At 49.5% G+C, this 15,020-nt stretch overlaps 1 protein-coding gene and 1 long non-coding RNA gene across 5 annotated transcripts in view; one reads left to right on the forward strand and one right to left on the reverse strand.

Moving 5' to 3' along the window:
* The window catches only part of LOC132542034 (uncharacterized), a 460,964-nt gene that overhangs the window by 53,169 nt on the left and 392,775 nt on the right, over positions 1-15,020 (forward strand). The window lies entirely within an intron of this gene.
* The window catches only part of CAMKK1 (calcium/calmodulin dependent protein kinase kinase 1), a 38,758-nt gene continuing 31,308 nt past the window's right edge, over positions 7,571-15,020 (reverse strand). For all 4 annotated transcript variants that reach the window (XM_060204176.1, XM_007521044.3, XM_060204173.1 and 1 more), the window contains 4 exons: positions 14,817-14,904; positions 14,479-14,607; positions 12,647-12,750; positions 7,571-9,610 (listed from right to left, as the gene is read on the reverse strand). In XM_060204176.1, the coding sequence (XP_060060159.1) occupies positions 9,538-9,610; positions 12,647-12,750; positions 14,479-14,607; positions 14,817-14,904 (394 nt within the window). In that variant the 3' untranslated portion in view covers positions 7,571-9,537. The remainder of the gene's footprint in view (positions 9,611-12,646; positions 12,751-14,478; positions 14,608-14,816; positions 14,905-15,020) is intronic.

Here is a 15,020-nt window from a genome sequence, read left to right on the forward strand (position 1 = left end):
GGGGAAGACAGAGAGGGGGAGAGAAAGACAGATACCTGCAGACCTACTTCACTGCTTGTGAAGTGGCCACACTGCAGGTGGGGAGTGGGGGGCTCAAGCCAGGATCCTCATGCCAGTCCTTGTGCTTCGTGCCATGTGAGCTTCATCTGCTGCGCTACCACCTGGCCCCCCAGTTTAGTCTTTTTGTGTATAATGCCATGTGCCCACCATTCCTCTTCCAACGGAATGGTTTCATTGCCCCCAACCCCTGTGCTCCACCTATTCATCTCTTCTCATCTCATCCCTCCCTTCAACCTCTAACAACCATTGACCTTTTTAGTCTCTCTCTTTTTAATTTGTTCTTTTTTATATTTATTTACTTATTTGTTTATTTTTCCTTTTGTTGCCCTTGTTTTATTTTTGTGGTTATTATTGTTGTTGTTATTGATGTTGTCATTGTTGAATAAGACAGAGAGAAATGGAGAGAGGAGGGGAAGATAGAGAGGGGGAGAGAAAGATAGACACCTACAGACCTGCTTCACCACCTGTGAAACAACTCTCCTGTAGGTGGGGAGCTGGGGACTCGAACCGGGATCCTTACGCGGGTCTTTGCACTTCATGCCACGTGTGCTACTGCCTGACTCCCCATTTATATTTTTTAAAACTTTACTTAATTTGATAGGACAGAGAGAAATTTGGAGGGAAGGGGAATAGAGAAGGAAAGAGAGATATAGACACTTATAACATTGCTTATAACACCACTTATGAAGCTTCCTCCCTGCAGGTGGGGACTGGGGGCTTGAACCTGGGTCCTTGTGCATGGTAACATGGGCACTTAACCATATACACCACCACCCAGGCCCTGACCTCTTTATTCTCTCCAGCTTTTACTTTTTCCAGGGTGTCATATAGTTGGACTCATACAGTAAGCAACACTTTTAGCTTCCTAAGTGATTTTGGAATTTTTTTAAATTAATTTTACCAAGATAGAATCAGCATATAAAACTGTGTAAATTGAACTTGTACCGCCCTGATTTCATTCATGTGTGTTGTGATATGATTGCTGTTATAACATCAGGTAGCATCCCCGTCTCGCTACATAATTACCCTTTCTTCTAAAGGTGGGGAAATTATCATTTAGTCTCTTAGCAAGTTTTATGTGTATAATACAGCGTTGTTGTCTGTAATTACTATTCTCTGCCTTGGATCTCCAGATTTTATTTATCTGCCAGTTGTAAGGAGACACACTTCCCTAGGCGATTCTGGCTGATAGTGGTACTGAGGCTTAAACTTGGGACTTTAGAGCTTTAGGCATGAAAGTCTTTTTGCATAACCATTTGCTATCTCTCCTAATATATGTTGTTGTTATTATTATTAACCAGAAAAGCAAAGCTGTAGTGCCAAGTAGGTGAGTCAGCAGTAGAATGCATGCCTTCAGCTGTGAGACCCTCAGTTCTATTCTCAGCATCACATAAAATGACAGAGCAGGGGCTGAGTGGTGACTCACTTGGTAGAGTGTACACATTACCCTAAAGACTTTCATGCCTGGGAGTGGGGCGGGAGCGCAGCAGGTTAAGCGCACGTGGCTGCAAAGCGCAAGGACCGTAAGGGTCCTTGTTCGAGCCCCCAGCTCCCCGTCTGCGGGGGAGTCGCTTCACAGGCAGTGAAGCAGGTCTGCAGGTGTCTATCTTCCTTTTCCCCACTCTGTCTTCCCTTCCTCCCTCCATTTCTCTCTGTCCTATCCAACAACGACAATATCAATAACAACAACAGTAAAACAGCAAGGCAACAAAAGGGAATAAATAAACATTAAAAAGAAAAAAACTGGGAGTCGGGCTGTAGTGCAGCGGGCTAAGCGCAAGTGGCGCAAAGCACAAGGACCAGCATAAGGATCCGGTTCGAACCCCGGCTCCGCACCTGCAGGGGAGTCGCTTCACAGGTGGTGAAGCAGGTCTGCAGGTGTCTATCTTTCTCTCCTCCTCTCTGTCTTCCCCTCCCTCTCTCCATTTCTCTCTGTCCTATCCAACAATGACAACAACAATAATAACTACAACAATAAAACAACAAGGGCAACAAAAGGGAATAAATAAATAAAATAAATATTTAAAAAAAAAAATTAAAAAAAAAAAAGAAAAAAAAAAAAAGAAAAAACTTCCATGCCTGAGGCTCTGTGGTGCCAGGTTCAATCCCCAGCATCACCATATCAGAGGTGAACAGTGCTCTGTTCTCTGTCTTTCTCTTCTCTCTCCCTGTGTTTCTATCATTAAAATAAATAAATAACCCTGGTATGCAAATTCCATCCCAGATACATTAAATCAGAATCTATGAGGGTGGATTCCAGGTACTATCTGTGTTTTTTGTTTTGTTTTGTTGCCTCTAAGGTTACTGCTGAGGTTACTGTGTCTGCACTATGAATCTACTGCTCCTGGAGGCTTATTTTTTTCCCCTTTTGTTGCCCTTGTTGTTTATAATTGTTATTGTTGTTTTTGCTATCATTGTTGTTGGATAGGACAGAGAGAAATGGAGAGAGGAGAGGAAGACAGGGGGAGAGAATGACAGACACCTGCAGACCTGCTTCACCAATTGTAAAGTGACCACCACCCCCCACAGGTGGGGAGCCGGGGGCTCGAACCAGGATTCTTAAGCTTTGCGCCGTGTGCGCTTAATCCTCTGCAGTACTGCCTGGCCCCCGCACTTTTTTTTAAGTTCCCTAGGAGATTCAGGTGGTAGTTGGGCTGATAACTAGCGCTATAGGAGGATTGAGAATGGGAGAAGGCAGATCACAGTGGACTGGGGGTCCTCTGTCAGCTTTAGGGTGGGTGGGTTTCCCTGGGAGGTGGGTAGATACTGTACATGTCGCCTTGAAGGAGGAGTAACACCTATGACTAGAGGCTCCTCTCCTGTGAATGCGCCAACGCCATAGGGATTTGTCCCAGTGGAGACCAACTGTGAAGGTCAACCAACCCTTTCCTGGGCTTGTAGGTTCATCTACTTCTATTCTTCAGTGTAGACTTGTGCCTGGACCATGGGGGAAGGGTCACAGGGGAGACCAAAGGGTTGGGGCGTCCAGAGGCTCTCCATGAAGACAGCATCTGCCACTGGTGTGGACCATGGTGAGGACAGTGCCAGGTGCCAGGAGAAATGGGACAGTGTGAGCCAGATAGTGATAGGGAACAAGGAGCCCATGCAGAGGGCATCTGAGGGTGAAGGCAGAGAGGCTGCCTCCTCCAAGGCCAGGAATGTGGGGCAGTGACTGAGGAGAATCCATGGCGGTGAAAATGTGGGTTACAGCTCCAGGAGAGGTCTGGACTCATCTTCAGGCTCAGAAGCAGACATAAAAGCCAGAGATTCGAGTCAGGGGAGGGGTTGATTGACGATCCAACAAGAATGCCCTCCGAGAGGGAAGGTCTTTTCCTTCACTGATCTGACAGACCCTCTTTCAGTGTTGCTACTGTGGTGAAATGGGTAACAGAATAGAAGTTCTGAACGAGGGCTGGCAAGATAGCTCATCTGGATAGAGGGCCTGGTTTGTCACAGACATGACCTCGGTTTGAGCTCAACTCCCCCACCCCAGAACTGGAGGAAACTTGGATGTTGTGGTGTCTCTCCATCTCTTCCTTTGTTTCTGTTTCTTTCTATCTGAAGAAGAAGGGGGGAAAGGAAAAAGAAAGAAAGGTGGTTTGGGAGGTTGTTGGTATGCTTCATATTGGTTTGGTCTCCTTCCCCCCACCTCTGGGAGATTGTGGTTTAGCCCTGCTAGTTTCGCGCCTCCCTTGTCCCCGCCCCAAGAACCCTACGGACTTCCAGAGTCCCAGCCGCAGGGAGGAGGAGAAAGATGGAGAAGCACATGGTGTGGTGATTTGCCCGCTCGTAAATCAAGATTAAACTGCATTCTCAGCTCAGCCGTGTGTCTCTGGTCGTCTCTGTTACCCGCCCGAGAAGCTAGCCTGGCCTGCTGGTGCCCCAAACTCTAACAACAGGAGGTGGCACAGTGGATAAAGCATTGGTCTCTCAAGCATGAGGTCCCAAGTTTAATTCCCGGCAGCACAGGTACCAGAGTGATGTCTGTTTCTTTCTCTCTCTCTTCTCCTATCTTTCTTATTAATAAATAAAATCTTTTTAAAAAGAAAGATAAGAAGAAGAAAAAAGCCAAAAGAAAGATAGAAAAAAGAAGAAAAAAGATAGAAAGAGTGAGCTTGAGATCAGGAGGTAGCACACTCCCTTGTAGAGAACACACATGGTGTAGAAGGACCTAGGTTCAAGCACCCCTTCTCCACCTGCAGGGGGGAATCTTAGTGAGCAGTGCTGCAGGCGTCTCTCTCTCTCTCTCTCTCTCCCTCACTTACTCTTCCCTCTCAATTTCCTCTGTCTCAATCCAAAATAAAATAAATTCTCTCAGACCAGCATAGCCCTAGAAACAACAAAGTTCTGAAAGTGACTCAGTCTGTAGGTGAGGTTGGGACCCTGGCTCCAGACTACAGGGCTTGCCAGGAGGTGACTTGGAGATGTTGGCGGGGACGGGGGGGGGGGGGGGGGGGTCGGTCAGTGAGGAGGGTAAGGAGGCTGCCCCAAAGCCAAGGTAGTGAGCCACCTGGTAAGAGGACAAACTGTCCGCTGAGTCATCCTGGCTGAAGACATTGATGCGACTGAGATTCCCCAGGAGTGAGGAAGGGGGCAGGAAATGGTCACATAAATCATGGATGCTTGTCCAGCAGGAGGCTGAAGCTATGCAGGGAGCCCTGGGAGACCAGGACTCTGTTCTACAGGGGAGACAGACCAGCCTGTTCTGCAGGGTGACACAATAGGAGGCTCTCCACAGGCTCTCTCCGCCCCAGCCCCGGCCCTTCCCACTGTGGGGAATACAGAAGTCTTCTGAGAGGGTTGGATATGGGCAGGCAGGTACTCAGGGGTTCCTCTGGCATCTTCAAGACGGTGACAAGGGGCCAGGTGGTGGCACACCTGGTTAAGCACGCGTTACAGTGCGCAAGGACCTGGGTTTGAGCCCCTGATCCCCACCTGCAGGGGGGAAGCTTCACGAGTGGTGAAGTAGGGCTGCAGGTGTCTCTCTGTCTCTCTCCCTATCACCATCTTCCCTCTCAATTTCTGGTTGTCTCTATCCAATAAATAAAGATAACAAAAAAAAAAAAAAAACGTAAAAAAAGATGGCTTAGAGGGCTGAGGACCAAGGCCATGAGGCAGTGAGAGGTGGTGAGGTCTAAGACTAAGGGGCCATGTGGTAGGTAGGGGGGAAGTGGGACTGAGAGCTGTTTGTTTGATCATCATTGAGACATCATTGCTCTAATTGGACTTTTTCAGTTAGAGAGATAAAGAGACAGACATACCACAGCACTGAAGCATCCTTCAGTGCAGTGGGGGGTGGGGGCTGGCCTCAAACTTGGGTCACGCCCACAACAAAGCAAGTAAACTATCCAAGTGAGCTATCCTGCTGGCCCTCAGACCTGTTTGTTTCATTCTTTTATATTTTATTTATTGAATAGGAACAGACAGAAATTGATAGGGAAGGAGCAAGAGAAGGAGAGAGAAAGAGAGACACCTGCAGCACTGCTTTGCAGCTCTTGAAACTTCCCCCCTGCAGGTGGGAACCTGGGTCCATGCTAATTGTAACATGTGCACTCTGCTAAGTGTGCGACCATGCAGCCCTTCTGTTTGCTTGAGAGAGAGAACCGGAGTATCACTCTGGTGTGTGTGATTGAACTTGGGACCTCCAATTTGAGATTCTAATGCTTTATCCACCGCACCACTTCCTGGGGGCAGTGAGTCTTGCTATTGGTCTTGGCATTTGGGGGGAGGTCTGCCTGGCTGCCAGCTCCTCTCCTGCAAAGAAAGGGGGTGGTGCACTCCTCCTGGGAACATTCCAGGAAGATCCAGAGGCAGGCAGGTGTGACTTTCACCTCCTCCTCCTCCTCCTCTTCTTTTTAAATATTTTATTTATTTGGGTAGAGACAGAAGTTGAGAGGGGAAGAAACAGAGAGGGAGAGAGACAGAGAGACACCTGCAGCACTGTTTCACCACTTGTAAAGCTTTCCCCCTGCAGGTGAGGGCCAGGGGCTTGAACCTGGGTCCTTGTGCATTGTAGCATGTGCACTCAACCAGCTGTGCCATTGCTCTCCACCCCCCCCCATCTCTTCTCACATGGAAAATCTCATCCCCATGTTGGGCAGCACCTAGCTTAGTTTCCAGTTTCCAAACGGGATGGCAAAAACAGCCACACAAGACTCCCTGCCTATGGCAGCCCAGAAGCAGAAAAGTTCTGTCTTGCCTTTGAAGGTCTCACTTGCTGAGTGCTCTGTACCAAGCTCTGTGCATGCGAACTTCATTTAGCCCAAAAAACTGCAGGAAGAGGTGCTGACATTATCTGCTATCTACAGAAAAGGAAACCAAGACTTAGCAATGACTAGCCAAAGATCCCACAGGTATGAAATGGCAAAGCTTGGGTTCAAGCCCAAGGCTGCCTGACCTGCCGTAGCTCTTCACTGTGGTTGTGAAGAGACCAGCTATGATGGGCCAAAAAGCTTTCCTTGGTGTCCAAGGCTAAAGGGGCACAGAGAGCACCCTAGGCCCATGTTGTAGAAACTTCTAGGAGGCCCCATGAGAGAAGGTAACAGTTCCCAACAACCAGACTTTGGCCTCTTTAAGGCCCTTAAAACAGAATGGTGCCCAGGGGTGGCACAATGGATAAAGTGTTGGACTTTCAAGCATGAGCCTCCCGAATTAGATCTTTGACATAGTGTACGCCAGAATAATGCTCTGATTCTCTCTCTTTCTTATACATAATTACATCTTTTTATTTTATTTATTTGATAGGACACAGAGAAACAGAGTAAGGGAAGACAGAAAAGGAGAAAGAGAGCTATCTGTAATGCTATTTCATCACTAGTGAAGCTTCTTTCCTGCAGGGGGGGCTTGATCCTGGTTCCTTGCGGACCATAGCCTGTGTGGTCAATTAAGTGCATCACCACCTGGTCCCAGTAATTAAATCTTAAAACAAAACCAGAGGCTGGGTGGTAGTGCACTGGGCTGAGTACACATGGTGCAAAGTGCAAGGGCCCACACAGGGATCCAGGTTTGGGCCCTGGTTTCCCACCTGCGGGGGGCGGGGTGGGGGATGATTCACAGGTGGTGAAGCAGGTCTGCAAGTGTCTTGCTGTCTCTCTCCCTCTCTTCCCGTCTTCTCATGATTTATCTCTGCCCTATCCAATAACAACAAAATGGAAAAAAAAACGGTCATTTGATTTGTAGCGCACCAAGCCCCAGCGATAACCCTGGAGGCAAAAACAAACAAACAAAAAAAACCCCAAGACCCCCTCCCCCCCAAACAAAAACAGACAGAATGATCTGTGGGCAGCCCACTGATCCCTAAATACCCCATTCCTCCCAAGGAGAGGCCCCAGGGTCTCCGCAAGCAACTATCTGGAATGTAGACCCTCACCATCCAGAATCAGTTCTTCTCTCTCTGGTTCCTAAAACTCCCTTAGAGCTCCCCCCACTACTGTCCTGCACAGACCCTTTCAGAAAAGGTAGCAAAGCCAGCCATTTCCGTTGGTGAGAAAGAACAAACATCCAGATGCAAAGATGTGTACGCGAAGAGTTTTTAACTCAAGAACAGGCTTTTATTGTTTTTAACTCACTTCCTGGGAAGTTAATTTTCAAAACACTCTTACGGAGTTGTTCATCCCTCGTGCTACCACTGAAAAGCGAGGATGCTGACCACAACCCTCAGGATGGGGTGGGGCCGGCATCTGGGCTCCAACCGAGCCGATACAGCTGGGTCCACCTTTTGAGTTCTGACAGGGCCAACCCAGTCAACACAGACCCCCTATCCCCCACCCTCTAGCCCCTGCACAGAGCTATTCAAGAAACACTCGCAGACTTGTGACCAGTGCTTGACTTGCCTCTTTTGAACTCTATAAAAAGTGTTCTTAAAAACAGTCCCTAATTTTTTTCTTCTTTTAAGTCCTGGGTTATCAATGCCTTAATGCAGAGGCGCCAGGGAGAGATGTGGGCCCACTGACGAAGGGCCACGTTCTGCTCATAGCCTGAAATAGACACAGAAACTGTTGTACAGATGCATGTGCCAGTGCAAGGCATGCGGGTGTGCTGTGGACAGCAGATGGGCACGCACACGCATGTGTGCGCGGAGGCGCGACGGACACCCACGGCCACAGAGATGTGCAGGACCCAGGCCCTCCTCCAGCCCAGCCCTCCTCCTCAGCGTTGACAAATCCTCCTGCAGAGCACAGCCCTTCTGGCAACTAAAGTTCCCTGTGCAGCTCAGGTTTGCAGGGGAGGGGTTAGTACCTGAGTCCTACTTGGTTATTCTTTGAGGAGGGGGGAATAATCTCTTGATCATGTGGGGTATCCAAGCCAGTCAGCCAGAGAGGACTGAGTCTGTCCCAGCATGGTTGTGTCTGCCTGTGCCAGCACTCCAGTTCTGAGCAGGCTGAGTGTGACCATCAAGGCCTGACTCTCTGCAGCCACCTGTCAACATGCAGACCCCACTGGGATCCTGCTTCTAGTGCTGTCTCCCAACAATGGGCAATTTGTCTTTCAACTGTAGGAGTGTGAGGGCAGCTTGCCGGACCGGATGTGCAGGACCAATGCAGGTCAGGAGATCGGGTTCCAGTTATTCCAGCATATGCAAGGTGACCGTCCTGCCAGCGTAGGGCCTTGGACCATGTCTGCTTTGGTGTCTATTGTGCAACTACAGCTCTGGGGAGCCACGGAGGGAGGGAGATGGGCAGGAAAGTTCTGGTGCTCCTGGTTAAGGCCTCTGCTCACAGTTTGACTTCAGCTTGTTTGTGTGGGAAATGCAATGCAGGAAGTTCAGTTCAGTTCACCTGGCTGCCAACTAATGATGGGGTGTGCTGGGAACCACCTGAACTGTAGGAGAGGTCTTCAGATAGTCCCCCAAAGGCCTTACTCTCCCCTCCCCTTTTGCTTCCAAAGACAGCATCAAGGGAATCTGAATTCTCCTATGCTGGCCCCTCCCCAGTGAGGCCCAGGATCCAAGGTCTCCTAATCAGTGCTCTCAACAGGTAACACCTCTGGGAGCACCCCCTGAAGTGGACAAGGTACACCTCTCCATCTGGGTGTGGTAGGTGAGCTAGGCCCACTCAGTCCCCACCCCCCCCACCCCCCGCAAGGAGGTCTCTTCGACTAGTAGTGATCTGGGCCTCCATCTGTCATCTTGGTTTCCTGCCTCTAGTCTCTAGGCCTTGCCAATCAGCCAGTGGGGTTTCTAAGGCACCATGGGCACCCAGCTTCCCCACAGGATGCTTCCTGCCAGGGAGAGCCAGGATGAGGAAGAGGCCACACAGGAGCCCTGCCCCCGCCCCCAATCCCAGATGACACATATTCCAATCCTGTCCCTGGACACGCGTGTGGAGGTCATGCAGCACGACAGGGGGAGGGGGGCCGGGAGAGGGGCCACAGTCCCCAGCCCCCTGCCTGCAGGGGCGGCTGTCGGCATGAGGGCGGTGGGCCTTTGGAGGCGCGAGATGAGCGTGCTGCTAGGCGGCCCTCGGCGCATGCGGGAGCTCAGGATGCAGCCTCATCTTCCTGGACTCCAGGGAGCTCTGGGCTCTTGCCCCCTTCACCAGAGCCTTCTTTCCTGTTCAGGGAACACAGGTGCCGGGATGTCAGGAGTCAGAACATGAGCTCAGGAAGATTCCCATACGAAGGCACGTGGACACTGACAGCTGTGGTCTTTCACAGACCCTCAGACTGCTCCTGGATTTTTTTAAATTTTATTTGTGATTACAGTGGGTTATAAGTAGGATTACAGGTTCCACACCACACCACCACCAGAGTTCTGTGTCCCACCCTCCCAGTTGAAAAATATAAAGACCCCACTCTGTCACCATCCAGATGAGAACCTGGCCCATGTCCCCAATGACGTGTCCTCTAAGGTTCAATGACTTACTCAGCAGCATCTCTGGTGCCCAGCCCTGGGTCAAGTGTGGTAGATGCTATGAATCTTTGACCTGTGAATGGCCTGTCCTATCAGTAGGGGGCGCTGAGTTCCAGGCACAGATGCTCAGGCTCCCTTGTCAGTCTGAGCTATGCCTGCTCTCCTGGAATGATTAACAACAGCTTCCACTCTCACAAAAGCAGCTCCATTGAGATGCTTTACTCTGTGATTCAGTACACTAGGCCCAATTCCAGCAGCAGAGGCCTGCAGGCCTAGGGGAGGTCGCACTGCAGACAGCAGAGTAAGAAGATGAAAGCTGGGAATTGTCAAGACCTCTTGCAGACCCCAGCCTGTACTCTGGCCCCCATCAGCCAGGGAATCTGTTGTAAGAAGGACTAGATGTCCTCCAGAGGGAGTAAACGCCAGCTCGTCCATTCTAATGGGGCTTGGCACTTCTTTTTTTTTTTTTTTTATCATTTTTTAAATATTTATTTTATTTATTTATTCCCTTTTGTTGCCCTTGTTTTATTGTTGTAGTTATTATTGTTGTTGTCGTTATTGGATAGGACAGAGAGAAATGGACAGAGGAGGGGAAGACAGAGAGGAGGAGAGAAAGATAGATACCTGCAGACCTGCTTCACCGCCTGTGAAGCGACTCCCCTGCAGGTGGGGAGCCGGGGTTCGAACCGGGATCCTTATGCCGGTCCTTGTGCTTTGTGCCACCTGCGCTTAACCCGCTGCGCTACAGCCCGACTCCCTACGGGCCTGGCACTTCTAAGGAGTTCCCTCCCAGTAGGCAAATTATTCTGGGCCCCCGGACAACACAAGTGAGACTGTTCATTTCCAAGGGGTGGAGGCCCCAGGACTAAGTAAGGTTTACCTCTCTGGGCAGCACATCTACTCACACAGCCAGCTGGAAGGCACAACTCCCTGCAGTTCCTTTCTCAGGCTAAAAGGAAGTGAGCAACCTCCCCAGGACCTCACTGTGGCCCGGGGCTCCCTCCCATATGTCAGTCTCTCTCCAGGTCTGCGTACACCCCAGGAGGCCTCGTTGACATCCCAAACTCACTTTGATTTGACAGGAAAGAGATAAAGGCAGGTGCCTGACTCCAGTGAGAGAACCTTCATGTAGCAGCCAGTCTGCTCTCTCCTATCCACCAGACAAGCACTTAGAAAGTACTGGCCAGACACAGGGACTCAGAGAGGGCTAGAGGAGCTACAGGGCTCACTCAGAAAAGCAGCCAGCACTCCCACAGCCCAGGAAGAGTCAGAAGTGGTCAAAGGGGTGTGGAAAGTACTTAACTCTTAAGCATAAGGCCTCGAGTTCAACCCTGGGCACTGCATGTTCTCTTTCTCTCTCTCTCTCTCAGTTTCATTTCTTCTCCTTACTCTCTCATATATGTCAGGTCACTGGAAAAGTCCTGACGTGGAGCCAGGTGGTGGTACGCTTGGCTGAGTGCATACACTGCAATGTGCAAGGACCCAGGGGAAGCTTCACAATTGGTGAAGCAGCGCTGCAGGTTTCTCTCTCTCTCCCCTTCACTGATTCCCCTTTCCCTCTCAATTTCTCTCTGTCTCTATGTAAAATAAATAAATAAAACTAAAATAATTAAAATAAATTTAAAACTTAAAAAAGTCATAACACATTTTTACATAGAAAAATACATCATGGGGCCAGGTGGTGGTGCACTGGTTGAGCGCACTGGTTACAATGCGCAAGGACCCAGGTTTGATCCCCTGGTTCCCACCTGCAGGCGGAAAGCTTCACAAGTGGTGAAGCAGGGCTGCAGGTGTCTCTCTGTCTCTCTCCCTCCCTATCATCCCCTTTCCTCTTGATTTCTACCTGTCTCTATCCAATAAATAAAGATAATTTAAAAAAAAAAAGAAAAATACATCATGACTTTTCTACAACCCAATAAATTTAAAAAAAAATCTTAAAAAAAAGAAAGTAGGGTGCTGGGTGGTAGTGCAGCAGGTTAAGCAAATATGGCGCAAAGCATAAGGGCCAGAGTAAGGATCGGGGTTCGAGCCCCCAGCTCCCCATCTGTAGGAGAGTAGCTTCACAAGCGGTGAAGCAGGTCTGCAGGTGTCTATCTTTTTCTTCCCTCTCTGTCTTCTCCTCCTCTCTCTATTTCTCTCTCTAAAAAGAAAAAAAGAAAGTGGGGGGCCAGGCGATAGTGTACTGGGTTAAGCGCACATGATGCAAAGAGCAAGGACCGGCGTAAGGATCCCTGTTTGAATCCCTGGCTCCCCGCCTGCAGGGGGGTCACTTCACAAGCGGTGAAGCAGGTCTGTAGCTGTCTATTTTTCTCTCCTCCTCTCTCCATTTCTCTCTGTCCTATCCAATAGCAGTGGCAACAATAACAACAACAAGGGCAACAAAATGGGAAAAAATGGCCTCCAGGAGCAGTGGACTCATAGTGCAGGCACCAAAACCCAGCAATAGCCCTAGAGGCAAAAATACATAAATACATAAATACATAAATAAATAAATAAAAATTTTAAAAAGTGCCCTCCTCCACCCAGGAGCCAGCCAGCCTTCCAGAAGAAGCAGACATGAGGCTGTCTGCAAACCTCCATCAGGCTTCCAGGGGCTGAGTACGCTCAGGAGCCCCATTCTGAGACTCAGCTGAGTCTCGAGGTTCCAGATGATGATGACAGGGAGGGAAGGTGTGTCAGAGCTTGCACCCAGGCTTCTGCCACCCCAGGGAGCACCCGTAGTCCATTCATACTTACAAGAGTAAGCTTCCTGGTGCAGACATGGATCTCTCTTCCCTCCGTGCTTGGGACTCAAATGGGTTCCCAAAGGAACGCTTTCTCAGCATGGACTTAACCAGGATCTGGGGAGGACATATCAGGGTGAAGAGCACAGACCCCTGGGGCTTTCAGACAAACTTGCACACTGGCCCAGGGGCAGAAAGGAAATTGCAAAAAAGGAAGAGTATTCCAAGCAGAGGGGACAAGAGCATGGAAGGTGAATTTCAGGAATGTTGAGAGGCTGAGTGCAACCAGTGCTGGGGTGATGGGCAGAGTCAGGGGAAGACCAGGAAGGGCCAAGAAGGGTCAAGGGTCAGAACCACAGGCTGGAAGTGAGGGCTGTGCCAGGGAAGCATGGCCGGGGAAACAGCTTGCAGCAATCTCAGGGCAGGTGGAGTGGGGGAGGCTAAGCCAGGGGGTGCAGAGAGGTGCACAATGGTCTGGGGTGCTTGCCCAGGGAGCAAAGTAAAAGTGCGCTTGGGAGGGCAACAGGCAAGGTACGCCAGCTCTTACCGCCCCCTCTTCCAGGCAGTCCTCCGCCCACACTAATTCACACACATGCATAGTCAAGGGCACCTTCACTTGTTCTTTCACTTATTCATTCATCGCATCCATTCCCTCACTCACACATTTAATCAATCACTACTATTCATTGATGAGGGGCACGGGCCATGGCATTCTCCAGCCTTATACTAACCCTGGCTGCCTCTGTAATATCTCAGCATAGGGCAAGCTTACGCTCTATGGTTACCCCACCCCCCACAATGCAAAAAAAAAAATCCCCAAGTAGCCATCAGAAGGTACATGACGTGGTTTGGGAAGTGGCACAGTGGATAAAGCATGAAGTTCTGAGTTCAATCCCTAGCAGCACATGTACCAGCCTAATGTCTGGTTCTTTCTTTCTCTCCTCCTATCTTTCTATCTTTCTCATAAATAAATAAATAAATAAATAAATAAATAAATAAATACTTAAAAAAAAAAAAAAAAGGAAGGTACATGAATAGCTTCCAACGGTTAACGGGGAAGATGCCCAGAGGAAGCCGAGAAAAGCTAAAGTGTGAGAAGGGAAAGGGCACACGGATGGCGTCTGATAAGCTGAGGGCAGTGGGGCCACACCCCAGTTAAAGGCATCCAGGGCCTTTCCACCATCATGTCCTTGACACCCAGAACAGTGCCTGCAAAACAGAATTCAGTGCATGGAATGGCAGAGTGCTCACACCCAGGGAAGATAGTATATTTCTTTTCTTTACTTTCTTTCTTTTTAAAAATTTTTATTATAATTATTTATTTATTGGACAGAGCCAGAAATGGAGAGGGAAAAGAAGATAGAGAGGAAGAGAGACAGAGAAACACCTGCAGCCCTGCTTCACCATTTGTGAAGCTTTACCCGTGCAGGTGAGGACCAGGGGTTCGAACCCTGGTCCTTGAGCACTGCGACATGTGCGTTCAACCAAGTACTCCACCACCCAGCCCCCTTTCTCTCCCTTCCTTCCTTCCTTCCTTTCTTTCTCTCTTCCTTCCTTTCTTTCTCTCTTCCTTTCTTTCTTTCTTACCAGAACACTACCCAGCTTGGCTTATGGTAGTACAGGGAATTGAACCTGGGACCTAAGAGACTCAGACATGAGAGTCTGTTTGCATAAACCAGTATATATATATATATATATATATATCTTATATATCCCCCCACCCTGGAGCAGCAGTGGCATTAAGGCTGGCTGACCAAGCAGCTCTCTGTCCTCCTCAAGGACCCAGCACAAAGCAAATGCCCAGTTGATACACCCGAGTCAGCCGTCTGCCCCTCACAAACTTACCACCGTGGTCCAGCTGGGGATAAGCTTGACTGAGTTCTTCACCTCCTCCTCTGTCACTTCCACCACGCTGCAGTGCTCATCCTCTGAAGGCAAGGGCTCCTCCCCATTCTTGGTCACCCAGGGGTGCAACTGTGAAGGCCAGGGGAGCAGGGAGGAGTTAGGGCCATGGGCAGAGGGACACCAAGTCAGAAACGGACTTTGAGAGGGTTTGAAGCTCATAGACCCCACAACCAAACCCAATACCCATAAGCCCCAGCATAGGGCTTTCCAGAAGGGGAAACTGACACCTGTTTGTTATGGCCCAGCTCAACCCAGCACAAGACCCCTGGATCCCCAACCTTGATGTCTGGCACACTGATCCTCGTTTCGGGATTCTTGTCTAGCATTTTCAGAATTAGGTCTTTGAGTTCCTCACTGACCTTTGGCCTAAAGAGGGGGACAGAAAAGATGGGGGAGACAGTTGATTAGTATCCTTTGGTCCCACATACCCCAACCCTGCCCAGGGGATCCCAGATTAGCATACACCAGAGCAGAGACTCAAC

The sequence above is a fragment of the Erinaceus europaeus genome, chromosome 12 (assembly GCF_950295315.1).
Source record: "Erinaceus europaeus chromosome 12, mEriEur2.1, whole genome shotgun sequence".
In the NCBI taxonomy this organism is placed as follows: Eukaryota; Metazoa; Chordata; class Mammalia; order Eulipotyphla; family Erinaceidae; genus Erinaceus; species Erinaceus europaeus.